This window comes from Lineus longissimus, chromosome 14, assembly GCF_910592395.1.
Source record: "Lineus longissimus chromosome 14, tnLinLong1.2, whole genome shotgun sequence".
NCBI lineage: Eukaryota > Metazoa > Nemertea > Pilidiophora > Heteronemertea > Lineidae > Lineus > Lineus longissimus.
The window spans coordinates 5,745,559-5,762,311 of record NC_088321.1 but is presented as its reverse complement, the minus strand read 5'-3'; the positions used below and the strand labels follow the sequence as shown (position 1 = coordinate 5,762,311).

The window sequence follows — 16,753 nt, the reverse complement described above, 5'->3', positions numbered from 1 at the left end:
GTCTCTAAATAGAAAGTGCTCATTGAGAGCTTTCCAATGAATAGTCATGTCAGTAGGTTTAGAAATGGTACCATAAGAAAGGGCTCATTAAGAGCTTTCCAGTATATGGTCATGTCAATAGGTTTACAAATGGTACCATCAGAAAGTGCTCATTGAGAACTTTCCAATGAATGGTCATGTCAATAGGTTTACAAATGGTACCATAAGAAAGTGCTCATTGAGAGCTTTCCAAAGAATGGTCATGTCAGTAGGTTTACAAATGGTACCATCAGAAAGTGCTCATTGAGAGCATTTGAATCAATGGTCATGTCAACTGGTTTACAAATGGTACTGCAAAAAAGTGATCATTGAAAGCTTTAATCATGAACTATCCATCCATGGGCTCCATGGATGGATAGCCATCAACCCTTTCTCTGAACCGTCAAAGTGGAAAGAAGTGCTTCAGAACTTTAATTTTTATTTCACCGGGGAGGGACAAGAAAAAAAGGATGCAACTGAAAGAGGCATTGTCGATCGATTTGCTGTTCTCCTCACAAAATTCAAGAAGGATGAACTTACATCTGTCAGAGTGTAAGTATTTTCAGGCATGCATTAAACTTATGCATTTCACGAATAGTTGTGCCGACTCGACTATCCCAAAAAAACAATGTTTCTTTAAGCCTATCTTAATATCTACACTGGCTGTCCAAAATGTTACTTAATCTTAGTTTGTAAAGGTCATTGATCTGTCAGTATGATTCCAATACATAAATGTCTTTCTTCTTGAGGTGGTGGTTGGCTAATGAGAACATTCGCAACATCTCTGCGTGGTGATTGGCTGATTGTCATTTAGGGCCTCTAGTGGTCTTGAAGTCTTCATAGTGTAACCAGAGATATTTTTCTTCAGGAAACTGTCGAGGAGGAGGAAGCAGGTGAAAACTTACCTGATATTAGTCATAATCAGGTAGGCTACTACTCTTCTTTTTGAAGGTGCCGCATTTGTCATTTTACTACACCTGCACTTCGAATTTGATTGAAAATTTGGTAACTAACTTGAGAGGAGAAGACTTTTTTGGGACCAGAGGAGTGATAGATTCCCCTGCATTTTGATTGAATATTTGGTAACTAACTTGAGAGGAGAAGACTTTTTTGGGACCAGAGGAGTGATAGATTCGCCTGCATTTTGGAACTTTTGTTTTCTATCCCTTGACATATTACCTACACTGTATTTTTTGAACTGTTGGGAAATATGTTATATCTGCATTGCCAAGTCTGGAATCTCTAGAATTTGGAAACAATTGTATTTGAGCCGAATTTGTACTCTTTTTAGGACTACACATTTTTCCTGAAGTGAACACTTCTGAAAATGTCTGAAGATCTAGTCAAGGTCACCGTTTCATTTTCTCCCTAAAATTTCACATCACAATATGTCCACTATCATCACTACATTTGAACATTGTAAGAGTACAATAGAATGAGGCTAGGGGTGAAACAAATTCCTGATTGAACATCTTTTGAGCAATTTCTTCGTCATTGTAGAGGCAGGCTGCATCTGAAAGACCTCGTCCCCAATCACGACCTCGCATCCGACTTCAACTTCATCGAAGTCGAAGATCAAGAAGTGATACCAGAATTGAAGCACCATTACAAGTAAGTTAAACTATGGTTATGCAATTATCAGGCCAGAAAGCTGTTCTGCCCCACCATGGCAAAAGAAGTAACTGACAATCTAGGTCAATCTAGGTCAAACTGAGCTAAGCTTACCAGGCTTATCAGGGAGGTTTGTCATTACATTCAAAAGCACAGGCTGTTTATGTTTTTCCTCATTTTCTCGAAAAGTAATAAATGTCAGTTACTAGTACTTCCTTTGGCCATGGTGGGGCAGTGTTGTTCATGACTACACTGCAGCAAGATTATCAGGAATGTCAAGTGTTGGTGTAGTGATGGTGTTACCATGGTGAAGGTAGGTGTAGCACCAACACCTTACACTTTCTCAACTCCAACACTTCACCTCACCCATTGTATACTGCTTTATGAGTTCAGTACTTATAAGATTACAACAATCCTTGCAAAATGATGATCACAGATTTTGGCGGCTTCAAACCATGAACTTCATTGTTGATTTCCAATAATTTGTTGATTTTAACAATAACTTTGTTTTTGTATTTTAAGGACACGTAGTGGGCCTGAATTACCGGTAGACGATTTCCTTCCTGATCTTGGTGGAGATGTTGATGCACCTGATTCTGAGGTAAGTGGGATGAGCACACCTGGTTAGAAAAACTGAGTGAAGATTTTGAAGTCAAATGAGTACTCACTGTATGCAGTAGCACTGCTGGAATTTCTATACCCTCATGTGCCACATTTCCTTGGCCTATCAGCATTGAGCAGTACTTGTAACAATGCTTTTTGCTGATTATTCTTTCTTTTAAACATATTTCAGGTGTCCACTCGGGCATCTAGTCGCCAGGAAAGCTCTATCCCCACTGCTACGACTTCTGGTCAGACATCTAGATCTAGACGTCAAGCAAGCTCCCTCTTCACTGATACTAATAGTTCAACCATGGACCTTGCTGCTAGCACGCCAGCTGGAGGCGAAGTAGTGGTGAGTATAAGTGTACTGAATATGATCTGAAGTAGCACCACATGTGCAGCGGGGGTTTTCTTCAGCACCAGTACTATGTATCACTATCAGTCCCCAACCTGGTTACAGGCGTAAATCTCAGTTCTATTGACCATGACTCACCAGGTTGTTTCTGATGCATAGTATTACATACAATGGATGTGCTGATGTACTTCATGTATGAGAACCTCACCTTTGCTAGTTGAGATGGCTATGGTAGGCAATAATAATATATGAGTCAATATTAACACTGTCTGTTGGTCTTGTTCTCTTCATTTAGTTGGTCCACAGGTAAGCCCATGATCTATGGACCATTTCAATTTAAATCATTTTGAAATAGATTTTAGGATGTCCTTAGGTCACATTACCAACATACTGTGTCCGTGGGTTTTAGGCGGTGCTCGGTATGTCACTTTACATAGGCCTATTACAGGTAAAACAGGTCTTTTGTACCGGCGACCCGAAACCGGCTAAAACCCGCAGACACAGTATCTATGTATCATTGTATGATACATGTATTGTGTATATCCTGATTACTGATGATAATCTCTGAAGCATGCAGTATCTTCAACATGTTCAAGTTAAATAATTCTATCCGATCATTCTATGACACTGACAGGATGCTATGATTCATTTTCTTCCTGGCAGACTTTGCACAGTAGCAAATAAATTTGGCATAAATCTCTGTTTCAGCCGGAGATGAGAGATTTTGCCGGTGGCCCAGACATAGAGATGGATGACACTGTTGTGATAGCTGAACAGGTATGGAATTGAGAATACCTCATTTTTTGGCCCACCTGTGAGCCTTTACAATGACACACTATAAATAATGTCGTCCGTCAACGTTAGGCATGGGTGGCATGTTTCATTTCCGCTGAAGCAATTGACGTGAAACTTGGTACACATACACATTCCTTGGTGACCGCTACTCAGACACGGAAAATGACCTCATATGATTCACCTTCTGGCCACCAGGGGCCAAAGGTCAAGGAAGTACCTGTTGGTGTTTTTATTCTGGCCAATTTGTCACTGAGAAAGCATGCAGGTCAGCTTTAAAGGATGTGCTTGAGGTGATCTTGATGAGACAATTTGTAAGATGACTGTTATTGTTTCGTTTACTCAGACAGAGTGAACTGAACACTAACACTTGAATAATGTTTAACATTTCTCTGATGAGACGTGTTTCTTGCCTTGCAGCACCATCCAAGAACAGCAACAGAAAACATTCGTGTTATTCAAGATATGGAATATATGGAAAGTATGATTGTAGATGGTGAAAAGATAAGATGCAAATCCATGATTATCAGCTATTACCCCTCTATACCCAAAATGCTCTACCAGCTATTGTTGTCGGAGCGTTGTGGCATTGTTAATGAGGAAGGTTCCTTTAAAAGTGGCATTGGTCTGATATTCAGTATGGTGACAAATCAGAAAATTGTTTCTAAGGAACTTCAGGCAAGCAATGTACTCTGCAGAGATTCAGCCCGTAGAGAGGGGGGGGGGGTCTCTCTGCCTCCAATATCTGCATTAGACAAGAACGTTGGCGATTGGACCTAATTGAATTGGTCGAAATATGCGAGCGATTATTTTCCAGTGTTGTTTCATTTCTATTATTCCACACAGTTTCTTGACCCTATGAAATGTTCAATTTCAGGCCAATTGAAGAAGGATTGCTCGCCTAAACCTCCAGATTGCACACACTGAAAGGAGGGCAAGGAGAAGAACTAAGTCAGGTTAGTAATGCTGTATGAATTTGCCACCAGCCACAGAGGAGGAGGTCAGAAGGATTGTGATGAAATCCCCCTCGAAATCCTGTGAACTGGATCCAGTTGCAACATGGCTTCTTAAACTCTGCATTGATGAACTGCTTCCAATACTGACTGCCATAATAAATGCATCGCTAAAAGCTAGCTGTGTTCCCCGCGCTTTTAAATCTGCGCTCATTCGGCCTCTACTAAAGAAGCCAAGTCTGGACTCTGACATTCTCAAAAACTACCGCCCTGTGTCAAACCTACCCTTAGTGTCGAAGGTTGTGGAGAAGGTCGTTGATGTCCGCCTCGAACATCACCTCCTGTCCAACTCGCTGCATGAAGAAATGCAGTCCGCCTACCGAAGATGTCACTCAACAGAGACCGCTCTACTAAGGGTTCAGAGCGACATCCTTGGTAGTTTGGACAGGGGTGATGTGACAGTGCTTGTCATGATCGACCTCTCTGCAGCCTTCGATACCATTGACCATAAGATCCTTCTAAAAAAGGTTTGAACAGTTATTTGGCATCACTGGCTCTGCTCTTGCCTGGATTGCATCATATCTTGATGACAGGTATCAGACTGTCGTTATTGATCGTCAAAGATCTACGTCCGTTCTCTTAAAATATGGTGTTCCGCAGGGGTCGGTGTTGGGCCCAAAAATGTACTTCATGTACACAAAACCACTCGGCAACATAACAAGAAACCATGGCCCAGGTCATCTTTTTTATGCAGACGATGCACAGCTTTATCACTCTTTTAATCCGGGGATCCCACAAGCACAGGAAGTTACACTTGACTGTCTTGACTTATGCATTACTGACAATGGTTCCTGGTTGAAGGAGAACATGCTGAAAAAGAACGACAACAAGACGGAGGTGGCACTCTTTGCATCCACTCATTGTTCCAAGACCCTGGATCACGTTTCGGTGAATGTTGGTGACTCTATCATGGACTCTGTGGCATGCGTAAGAAATTTGGGGGTGATGTTTGACAAGAAAATGAACATGGAAGCACAGGTGAATGCTGTCTGTAGGTCGGCCTACGCCCAACTAAGGAATATTGGACTGATTCGTCAGTATCTCAACACTTCTGCAACCCGTTCACTAGTGTGCGGCCTAGTCACATCAAGGCTGGATTACTGCAATTCACTGCTCTATGGCATTTCAAAAGACCTTATGAACAAGTTGCAGAGGGTGCAGAACGTGGCGGCCCGCATCATCACGTGCACCAAGCGTCGAGACCACATCTCCCCTGTACTACGTGAGCTCCACTGGTTGCCGGTTGAGCAGAGGGTGAACTATAAAATCCTCATGCACGTTTTCAAATGTGTGCATGGAATAGCGCCTGGCTACTTGTCAAGCCTGGTCAATATCTATAGGCCAGGAAGAGACCTTCGGTCGGCTGATGACAATAGACTAGTACTTCCAAGGGCCCGGAGCAAATATGGGGAGTGCTGCTTCTCATTCTCCGCAGCTGTTTTGTGGAATGGGCTCCCTTTTGAGGTCCGGCAGGCAAAGAGCCTTGCATCATTTAAAACGATGCTCAAGACCCATCTTTTTTCGATTGTAATTTTGTTATAAATATTGTAAAAGCGCCTTTGAACGGATTTAATCTGAAAAGGGCGCTTAAATTTAAATGTGGTAAAAACATACATACATACGCACATACGCACATACATTCTGCCTAACTCCTCACATAATTCTACGTTTGCTTACTCCTCACTACGTTCTGACAGGACCAATCGCTGAGCCCGTCCAATCTTTGCGCTGAATTGTTTGCGACCAATCAGAAGACGCTGACTGAGACTTCAAAAGCACGATAATAACAATCAAAGAGAAAACGGGGTCAGACTTCAAAAGAATTTTGCCGCCGCTCGGTTTGATCATGGTTTGATTGGCAGGTCATGGTACATTGTAACAGATATCGTGATATGATTGGCTGGTCTAGTGTGACTCCTCAGAATCTGAACCAACGCTCCTCCAAATGTGTACACGTTGAAAATGCTATCGACCGCTTGCTTATGTGAAGGTTAGAAGAGGACGCGACCAATGCAAGCCTGAAATCAGTAAAGATGGAATCTGGAAATCAGTAATCAATTATTTAGAATTTCACAGACACTAGAACTTAAAACTGGTGTACTTCACACCGATTGATAGGTATCGACAGCTAGTTCGGCCAAGTTTAACCCCCTGTTTGATCCAGTTGACTGGCTTGGTAAAGTCCTTGTTGGAGAACGACATGGATTTGTCAATGAGAAACCATTTTTTGGGGTCATTCAGATATTGCATTATATTCAGAGAAGTGATTAACCAACTTTTCATTTGAACTCTTGTCCTCACTCCACAGTTAGCACCTGGATCAGAAAGAGTATTGTTTGATTTAAATCTCAAGAGTTGTTTTCTAGTGCTTCAGCTGACAGAAAAGAGGCTTGCAGAACTGGGCCCAGAACCAGATGAGGAGGGATGTATCCAGGTGAAATTTGTGTGCCCTGAAACGAATTTAATGAGGCGATTCCGGGAAACGGATACTGTCCTGGTATGTGACAACTTTCTCTCTCGTCTCTCAGAACCCAGCCATGTTGCTTCTTGATAGTGGATAAAAAAGAGGTGGAACTTACCACGAGTGTCATTCAATAACTTTGTTGCCAAAAACTTCATTTGTGTGTGTTTGTGGTGTGCACAGCCCTGAATGAATGAATTGATATCCTGAATGAGAAAATGGATGAGATATTTCAATTTGTATTTCCTCACCAGAAGGCCTGACTATCTCAGCGTCAACCATATTGGTAAAATCATGTTTGAAACGGGAACTTTCACCTGGGTCTACAGAAATGCACAGTCATCATCACTTGCAGCACTGTGTGTTCTGCGTCTGCCTCGCCATTTATGGGTACATTTTCTCTTTTCAGAGCTTGTTCTATTTTGTTGAGGGAACGAGCAAGGTTCAGGGCTGTGAACTTATGTTAGCTGGCGAAAAGCTGAAGCGGGATCAACTCTCCCTGAAGGAGGTTGGGAGAACATCAAACACCACACTGCACATAAAAGATGATGATGATCGCCAATTGTCTTCAGTAAGTTTATTTCATTTGTTGATCTCAGTCTCTTTATGTATGATGTCTATAAAAAAGCCCTCTGTATGCATTCTTGGCACAGATGTTGATTTAGGGTAAGTCGGGATTGGCAGAGAACTACCCTTGGCCTAGTGAATAAAAGCCTAAGCCTAAGCTTACCTACACTCCTTTAAGCAGTGGCTACATTCAAACGCCAGTCTTTTCTTATTCCGCCACTGCTAGTTTTCATTGATTTCCCGGTCGCTGGACCAGTCTCAGCCTGGTTCCACTGGCCACCGTCAGATGCAACCACTATATGGTAGTATCTTTGTGACAGTTGCCTCAACCATGATCAATGTTGAACCAGGTTGTGGAGGATTGAAAGAACAGAATCACTTGCATACTTCTTTCCTAAAGAGCCACCTGGCAATGCACTCATTGAAAGCAGCATACTCACCTGATGAGTAATAGAGCCCTATATAAATACCCCGTGTTAGTAATCTATTTTTAAAGCTGATCCATTCTTCTACTTCTAGCATGTCATTGTTATTCTAGGATGTGGAATCTTTGGATGAGGAGGAAATGGACAAAAATGAAGAGGAGAATGAATCTACTGCTACTGGTTCAGTTTGCACAAAAACCTGTAAGTTTTCTTTCAATTTAATTTCAACAATTTCAGTTGCTACTGGTGTGTAGAGAATGCCGATTCTATCCCGAGTTACATGGCCATTGTAAGTCATTGACAGTCCATTTAGCTTAATGGCATATCACAGAATCCCCAATCTTATTCAGGTCTTGTTGAGGCCACTGAAAAACCCTGATCTCTTTAAGGATATCCTTGTCTATTGACAATTTAGAGTTGGCAATTTCTTTGATTAACTTACTCTATCACTTCAGGTCTTGGAGATCTACAAAGTGCAGCTATGGAGATAAAAACCTTCATTCGAGTTGGTGTGGAGAAGAACATGTTCATCAGCCGTGAGTCGATCTTAAACCTGATGGACTATTATAGGAGTGATGACCAACTGACTTTCCATCGAATCAATGTGACGTTCGAAGGAGAAAACATTGCAGAGGATATGGATGGCTTGTCCCGAGAGATGTTGACGTGTTTTCTCAAGGCTGCCCTCTCAAAGTATTTTGAGGGGAGTGATGCTAAGGTCCCAAAAGTGGACCATGATGTGATAGACACTGATGTTTTCTCCATCATTGGGAAAATCATCAGCCACGCTTACGTGTTGTTGGGGTACTTCCCAATGAGCCTATGCAAGGCATCATTGTGTGCCCTGTTTGACGCGAATGTGGACTCGGAGATGATCACAAGTTCTTTCTTAAAGCTCTTGCCTCCTCTTGAGAGAGACTTTATGAATGCAACACTCAAAGATCCGATCACACTCAAGGTGAATGCAAACAGATTGCGATGCACGTCAATATTTCCCATCGGCACTAAATAATATTTTGTTCTTTTGCCGAAAGGAAGAGTAAATGATTTTCACCAAAATGTGTTGCAACAATGGTAAGATAATAGGAGATGACATGGTGTTTAACTCCAATATTCCCTTCATAATATGGCTAAAAGTCAAATATGAGAGTAAAGCACCTTGTATAATCTGCTTATATCTAATTACTCTTGTAAATCATTTTGGTTATGATCATTTACTTTTCCTTTTGACCATGTGGACAAACAAACAAAGTGATTTTTTAGTGCAAATGACACATTTAAACATGTTAAATGAGTAAAAATGGGAAGATTAACTTAAGAGAAATGCATGTATACAATGTATGGGAAAATGTACATGAAATGGAAAAATGCAGTTTTCTCAAAATGTTACCAACAGATTTTTTTAATTCTTTCTGTTTTTGAAACTATATGATATTGGCTACAATGTGGTACAGGTTTCATCTCAATGCAATTTAAAAAACATCTTACTGAAAGTTCAGGAACACTGTGTCACTAGACTCAATAATTCATATGGGAGGGGCAGCACTACCCACTAGTCCACCCGACTGAACAACCTCGCGATTTTACTGGCTGTGAGTGGCCTTGGCTCGCTGCCAATCTGTTGTTGGCGTCACGAGACCAAACGCAGGAATACTGGTGCGGTTGTTCAGTTGGGTGGACAAGTGGTTACCCCCCCCCCCCTCCTGACCTAATGCAATATTCTTGTTAAACATTTTCAGAAACGTGATAGGATGTTTCAATTTGATATTGATTTATTCATGCAAAACTTGTATGGTTTAATACCTACTTTAAAGTCAATGGACTGGTTGTGTAATCATATCATGAACATTGTGATACAGTAGAACTCGCGTAAGTCGCCACCCTTGGCACTTAGATGTTAATGATGACTTACAGGTAGGACCAGTAAAATAACTCATCATTTTTATGGCTTACATAACTCGTCACAATGACGGCTTACATAACTCGTCACAATGATGGCTTACATAACTCGTCACAATGACGGCTTACATAACTCGTCACAATGACGGCTTACATAACTCGTCACAATGACGGCTTACATAACTCGTCACAATGACGGCTTACATAACTCGTCACAATGATGGCTTACATAACTCGTCCCAATGACGGCTTACATAACACGTCACAATGATGGCTTACATAACTCGTCACAATGATGGCTTACATAACTCGTCACAATGACGGCTTACATAACTCGTCACAATGACGGCTTACATAACTCGTCACAATGATGGCTTACATAACTCGTCACAATGATGGCTTACATAACTCGTCACAATGATGGCTTACATAACTCATCATTTTGATGGCTTACATAACTCGTCACAATGACGGCTTACATAACTCGTCACAATGACGGCTTACATAACTCGTCACAATGATGGCTTACATAACTCGTCACAATGATGGCTTACATAACTCGTCACAATGACGGCGTACATAACTCGTCACAATGATGGCTTACATAACTCGTCACAATGACGGCTTACATAACTTGTCACAATGATGGCTTACATAACTCGTCAGTGACGACTTGTAACTGTATCCGTACATTTTTAATACACGTGGATCGTCATTTGATCTATGGGCTGAACAAAGACGCACGCCCCGCGGTGACGAGTTACCGGTGTAATTGTACATTCATTTCTATTACAAGGGACTGTAAGATTGGTGCCGACTTGTATTAAGGGTTGGCTCTACGACAGTTCTTTACTACACCATTTTGGCATGATTTTTTGGCAAAAACACTAGCATTACTTGTTCAAAAATGAGTTTTATCAAATTTCAAGGAGCGCACACTGTTCTCTGTGATTTAATGAACAAACTGCCACCATCAAAATCAACATTGACTTCGTTTTGAAGCTGCTCCAATTGCTTTTGTGCACATTTGGAAATTTTTCCAGGAAACTGAAATTCGAAAGCAATTAGAACTCCCTCAAAAGGAAGTTAATTTGCAGTATGTCCAGTAATGCACAAAGAACAGTGTGCGCTACCTGAAATTTGATGAAACTCACTTTTGAAGGAGTAATGCTGGTGTTTTTAACAAAAAAATCATGGCAGAATGGTGTTGCAAAGAATTGACGTAGAGCCAAACCTTAAATGACGACTTATGAATGACGAGTTGTACGCATATCTTTTAATGAAATTAACGTTAGTCGGATGAAATTGGGACTTTCTGGTGGGTGCCGACTTATGCACAGTGACTGGTTATACGATGTCGACTTACGCGAGTTCTACTGTATACCCATTTCTTATGACTGTGTGGATTAACTGGTCAATGATAGGAATGTAGGTAAAAAAGGTACAGGTAAAAAAGGTACGGTAAAAAAGTACAGGAAAAAAAGGTACAAGTAAAAAAGGTATCGGTAAAAAAGGTACAAGTAAAAAAGGTATCGGTAAAAAAGGTACAGGAAAAAAAGGTACAGGTAAAAAAGGTACAAGAAAAATGGGGACTAGGTAAAAAAGGTACAGGTATGGTGTCTTTGCTGTCAAATGTTATAAATTGCATGTCTTGTTTATTGTAAATGAAGTCAAATTTTGGGGTTATTATGATTATTATGTAGATGTTGTGTGGTGGAGTTAACTTATACTGAGATAGGCAAAGTTTATATATGTTTTCAATCAGTCAGTCAAATGGAAACCATGTTATGTGTTGGTTATTTGTTTTTTGCGTATCCAAACTAATTACTTCCTTGCTAGAGTAAAGTTGATTAACTTCTAATTGCCAAAGCATAATTATGACTACTGTAATTAATCCAATTAACAATCAATCAGAAAATCCCTTGTCCAAGGTGGATTGTTCCAGGTCTGGTATTAATTAGGAGGGTCTTCCCAAGCTGATACCACCTGGAATATTTATTTTACTGATACCAACGGTTTTTAATACATTCAGGGTTTCTTTCGCACTTTTGTAACTATGAAACTAAGGGCTTCTAACTGTAAATGAGTAATCAAAGAGGACATTGGCCATCAGTACCCATTCAGTCACCAGCCACGATGGAGGTTATTAATAATAAAGGGGGTCAGAAGATATGTCTCAACGGTTACATGTTCAATCGACACCGGTCTACTGCTGATCACACTTACTGGCGATGTAGTTGTCACAACACTGGCTGCAAGGGTAGATTACGAACCACGCTTAACATTGAAAATCCAGCTCCTCTCTCCAAACACAATCATGATCCAGAGCAACGCAATGTTGATGTTACGAAGGCGAGGGCTTCGATGAAACGACTTGCTGCCGAATCACTGGATAGTAAACCAAGTCAGATCCTCGCTCGTGTTACTGCTACAGTCCCGAACAATGCCCAAGGATTCATCCCCGCACCAGATGTATGTAAACGGACAATTCGAAACGAAAAAAACAGGAATATGCCTGTAGAACCAGCTGATGTTAATGAACTGTTGATTGAAAATGGATACACTCTGACGTTAAGCAAGAATGGGGAGGCACCAAGACAGTTCCTTTTGTTTGACAACGAAGACCGTGAAGGAAACAGGATCATCTGCTTTTCATCAGTGGAACAACTTGAAAAACTGGCTGAGGCGGAGAAGTGGTTTATAGACGGAAACTTTGGAGCATCGCCCAGAAACTTCTTGCAAGTCTATTTCATACGGGTACCACTTGGAGAACTGAACATTTTAACTGCAACAGCGTTTCTGCAGAGGAAGACTACCGAGACCTATAATGAACTGTTCACAAAGATTGTAGAAAGCTGCGAAAACACGTTTGGTTACGCACCAAGTCCTACCATTGTGATGATAGACTTTGAAATCGCAGCGCTCAATGCTTTAAGAGACATCCTTGGGGATGACTCCGACATCAAGGGCTGCTTTTATCATCTTACTCAGTCGACTTGGAGAAAGGTTCAGGAACTTGGTCTGGTGCCCGTGTACAAACAAAACGAGGACTTCAGACATTTTTGTGGAATGCTAGATGGTGTGGCATTCTTGCCTCTGCAGGATGTAGCTGCTGGAATGGACTATGTACGACAGGTTGCTCCCCCAGAAGCAGCCGACCTTATCAACTACTTCGATGCCACATATGTCAACGGCGTCTATCGTAATGTTCACGCAGCTGATGGTCGTGTCCGTCTCCGCAGAAACCCACCCTCTTTTCCACCAGAATTATGGAATGTGCACAATACCACGTTAAATGGCGATCCGCGAACCAACAATGTGAGCGAAGCTGGCAACAATCGCTTCAACCACTTGACCGGACAAGCTCATCCATCTATATGGAAATGCATCCAAACGTTGCAGCTCGAAGAACAGTCGGTCCGTGCCATGGTCGCTCAACATGCCGTTGGTAACCTCCCCCATAAAAGGATTCGTCGGGAAACGCAGCACCAGCAACGTCGCCTGCAAACTCTGTGCCAAGACTACAATCGTGGTGATAAAGACATTGGACAATTTCTGCGTGGGGTGGGACACTGCATCAGGATTGCCAACCTTTGAACTTTTGTGAATGATTAGAATTTTGGTCAGACTTTATTGGACTGTAATACCAAAGACTAGAGAGACTCTGGTAATACGTTGTAATTGTGCTCTTCCTGTCAGACTATAGGACACTCCGTCGGATTTAATTGAATTCATTTCAGCCTGGTGTTCTGCATCGGCTATTTGTCGAAGAAATGCAGAAGAGAGTCAATACCTAAAAAAGTAACCAAATGTTACAACAAGACAATTTAACGGTTGTGTCAAAAGGTGATTAGAAAACATTCAAACTCTTTATTTGCCCTTTCAAAGTTTTCAGAATGTATTTAAATAATTTTATTTCAGATTTGATATTTGGACAAAAGTGGTGGTATATGAATACCTCATGGCACGGTTGCTGGTTGATCTACTGAACAGTGTTATACTTTCTTCATGACTGTTGGTCCCTCTGAGTCACTGTCAGCATTCTGTTTCTATAGTGTGCATCTTAATTAAATGATTTGATGTCAATATTCTTACTCATATTGCACCTCATTGAATTTTACTCAGTATGGTACAATAAACTTTATTTTGCTATATAAATGTTACTTTGTTCTTATCACCAGTCGAAGTCCGTGTTGGGCATGGCACCCAGGTAATCAGGAAGTACATAGGACGATCATATACTCGTGTTTAGGACAACCGGACAATAGGAAAGGCACATTAAAATTATGTTTTTCGGGACGGCTGGAGGCATTAGCCACTACCCCCCCCCCCCCAGATTGCTTTGCCTCTGCCTTGAGTCCCACGAATCTCGCTTAGAATGTCTTCTCGCCAATGAGTAGAGACCCCAGACTAACAAACAAATCAATTAGCAATAAACATCCATTCTAAAAACCTTCAATCAAGTTAAATAAATCCCATTTCCTTACAATGTAATTCCTGGTTTCTATATACACATAACCTTTAGGTCAATTTAACTGGCTAGGCCAGTTATACCAATAAGTGGGCCTATTCTGGAGGAGGCCTTTAGAAGCCACACCTTCTATCTCATAATGTACCATGGACAAATAACATGGATGTCATTGGGAGACGCCTACGGCCGACTGCTGTCATCAGAGGGAAGATGTCATCAGTTAACAAGTCACTTTTCAAATAAAACCCTTCACAACCCTCGAGTCTCAAGTGTGCATCACCTGCGGTATCCGCGCCCAGCCAGTAATTCACAATAGCTGATACTATTATACTAGCTATAAATACCGAAATGAACATCTTTAGAGAAATAACTAGAAGTTGAGAATCAACGAATTTCATACAATAACTTTTTAAAAAGTGTCTGTACCTTTTTTACCTAGTCCCCATTTTTCTTGTACCTTTTTTTACCGATACCTTTTTTACCTTTTTTTTTACTGGATACCCAATGATAGAACTGGTGGTATTTGTTACATTTTACTTGTACAGTAAAACATTGTGATCTACCCATTTCTTATGTGTGGATTAACTGGTCAATGATAGAACTGCTGGTATTTGTTACATTTTACTTGTACAGTAAAACATTGTGATCTACCCATTTCTAATGTGTGGATTAACTGGTCAATGATAGAACTGCTGATATTTGTTACATTTTACTTGTACAGTAAAACATTGTGATCTACCCATTTCTTATGTGTGGATTAACTGGTCAATGATAGAACTGCTGGTATTTGTTACATTTTACTTGAACAGTAAAACGGGCCTACTTTGTCACTGTATTATGCCATTGCCAGGATGAGTTGGGTGTTCCTTTTATACATGTGTCGGAGATTTCTGACCTGAAATCTATAAATTTTATCAATGAATTTGATTAATTGATTTTTCCATCTATGGTAACCCCTATTCATTTGTAGGAAATTAAAGATTTCAGGGCAAATTTCATTCAACCAAGTACAGTTTGTCTGATGTGAGATTCTCTATGCGACCCATCACAGCAAAACCAGACGCCTGTCGTAAAATTTAGAAATAGGGTTAAATAAATACAATGCATATTCTGTAAAGCTATGGTATGCCTACATGCGCCTGGTTTTGGTGTGTCTGATCGGTCACATAGGCTTATAGAATGTGTTCTTGTACTGTGCAGCTGTGATTTGATACTGTATATGTCTGCATACCAAAGTTATACCCATTTTTGCAGGTTTTTTTGGGCATGGATCTTAGATTCACATTCTAGGCGTTTACATGTAATGAAAAAGTAGCTTTTTCATGATACATGTATTTTGATATTGCGATATTTGATGAGATTTTGAAGAAAAACACTGATTCTGATTTTTGCTCAATAGACCTCTGTTGCGGTGTCGTCCGTAATAGACCTTACTACCAATTTTATCATTAATTTGTTTTGTGTGTGATTAACTCTCAAAAAAGATATGCATTGCACCTATAGCAACACTCTATTATGTCTAGGAGACTGGCATAAACGTCTCAGGGGTCTAACTATCAGTGGAGACTGGTGTGATTATACGGGTGGATACTGGTAGATCAATTTTTCATACATAGTACATGTATATTTGTTGTACACATTAGTAGTTCTGTACCTGATTCAATAAATGTACTTTTGTGTAACCTGCCGTTCCTTTGCCTATTTGTTTGAATACAGTACTACATATGTACACTCAGAGCCAAAGACAATAGAATAGTTAAGTGGCTTTATACATGTAGACAAGTCATCATCATCATCATCATCATAGCATCGTATCACTTTTGTGATTTTGCCGGTGCATAGAAGAGTACCTTTTGTCCTACAAAATGGCATGGACAGCCCATGCATCCCGGTTCCGTGCTAGTTCTGTTGGGATGAGCTGCGAATGTCAATAATCACAGCAGTCACCAACAACATTTCTCTCCGAAAGTCCATCCCAATCCTCTCAATAATAAGAAATGAAATAAGTGCTTAGTAACACAGACATCTTTATTGACCAGAAAAGAAATCAACATTCCTAGGTCATACAGCTGATAGCCGTATAACTAACTCTACAAATGGAAGACTACAAAACTAAGACCTACAATGTAAGAAAGTGTATATTGCGGTGCTAGGAACTAGGTTATGTTTTAGGCCCTTTTGACCAAAGACCTTACAGGTCTTTTGCCCCAAATAAGCCTACAACCCCCAAAGAACCATCCACCGCAATATACACTTTCTATCATTCATGAGATTCCCAGTGAAGCGTTGCAATGAAATGGTCAATGAAATGGTGAGGGAATACTAGAGTTCAATGGGTTATTCCATTAAAATAAATGGCCTTTTTACTGTCTTCATTATCCAAAACTGAAGTTAAAACCAAACATAATTATTCATCAGCTTCTGGAGTAATAAAGTATTATCCAATAGCAAATCAACATAAAAGTAAATTCACCTATGACTGTAGTTGAGACAAGACCACTAATGAATATTCATAGGTTGGAGGGTCCAGGCCTATCT

General features: G+C 40.6%; 2 protein-coding genes across 2 annotated transcripts; both read left to right on the top strand.

The window, feature by feature from the left end:
* Positions 1-46: 46 nt before the first annotated feature.
* LOC135499171 (uncharacterized) lies at positions 47-4,265 on the top strand. The gene is made up of 9 exons (XM_064789838.1): positions 47-52; positions 290-570; positions 887-943; positions 1,519-1,629; positions 2,152-2,230; positions 2,423-2,584; positions 3,296-3,364; positions 3,800-4,057; positions 4,257-4,265. The coding sequence occupies exons 1-9, from the start codon at positions 47-49 to the stop codon at positions 4,263-4,265; spliced, it is 1,032 nt and encodes a 343-aa protein (XP_064645908.1).
* A 20-nt stretch (positions 4,266-4,285) lies between these two features.
* On the top strand, positions 4,286-10,629 carry LOC135498993 (uncharacterized). The gene is made up of 5 exons (XM_064789584.1): positions 4,286-4,335; positions 6,759-6,889; positions 7,263-7,424; positions 7,959-8,046; positions 8,301-10,629. Exons 2-5 carry the CDS (start codon positions 6,857-6,859, stop codon positions 8,855-8,857), a joined length of 840 nt encoding a protein of 279 aa, XP_064645654.1. The 5' UTR covers positions 4,286-4,335; positions 6,759-6,856; the 3' UTR covers positions 8,858-10,629.
* Positions 10,630-16,753: the final 6,124 nt, after the last annotated feature.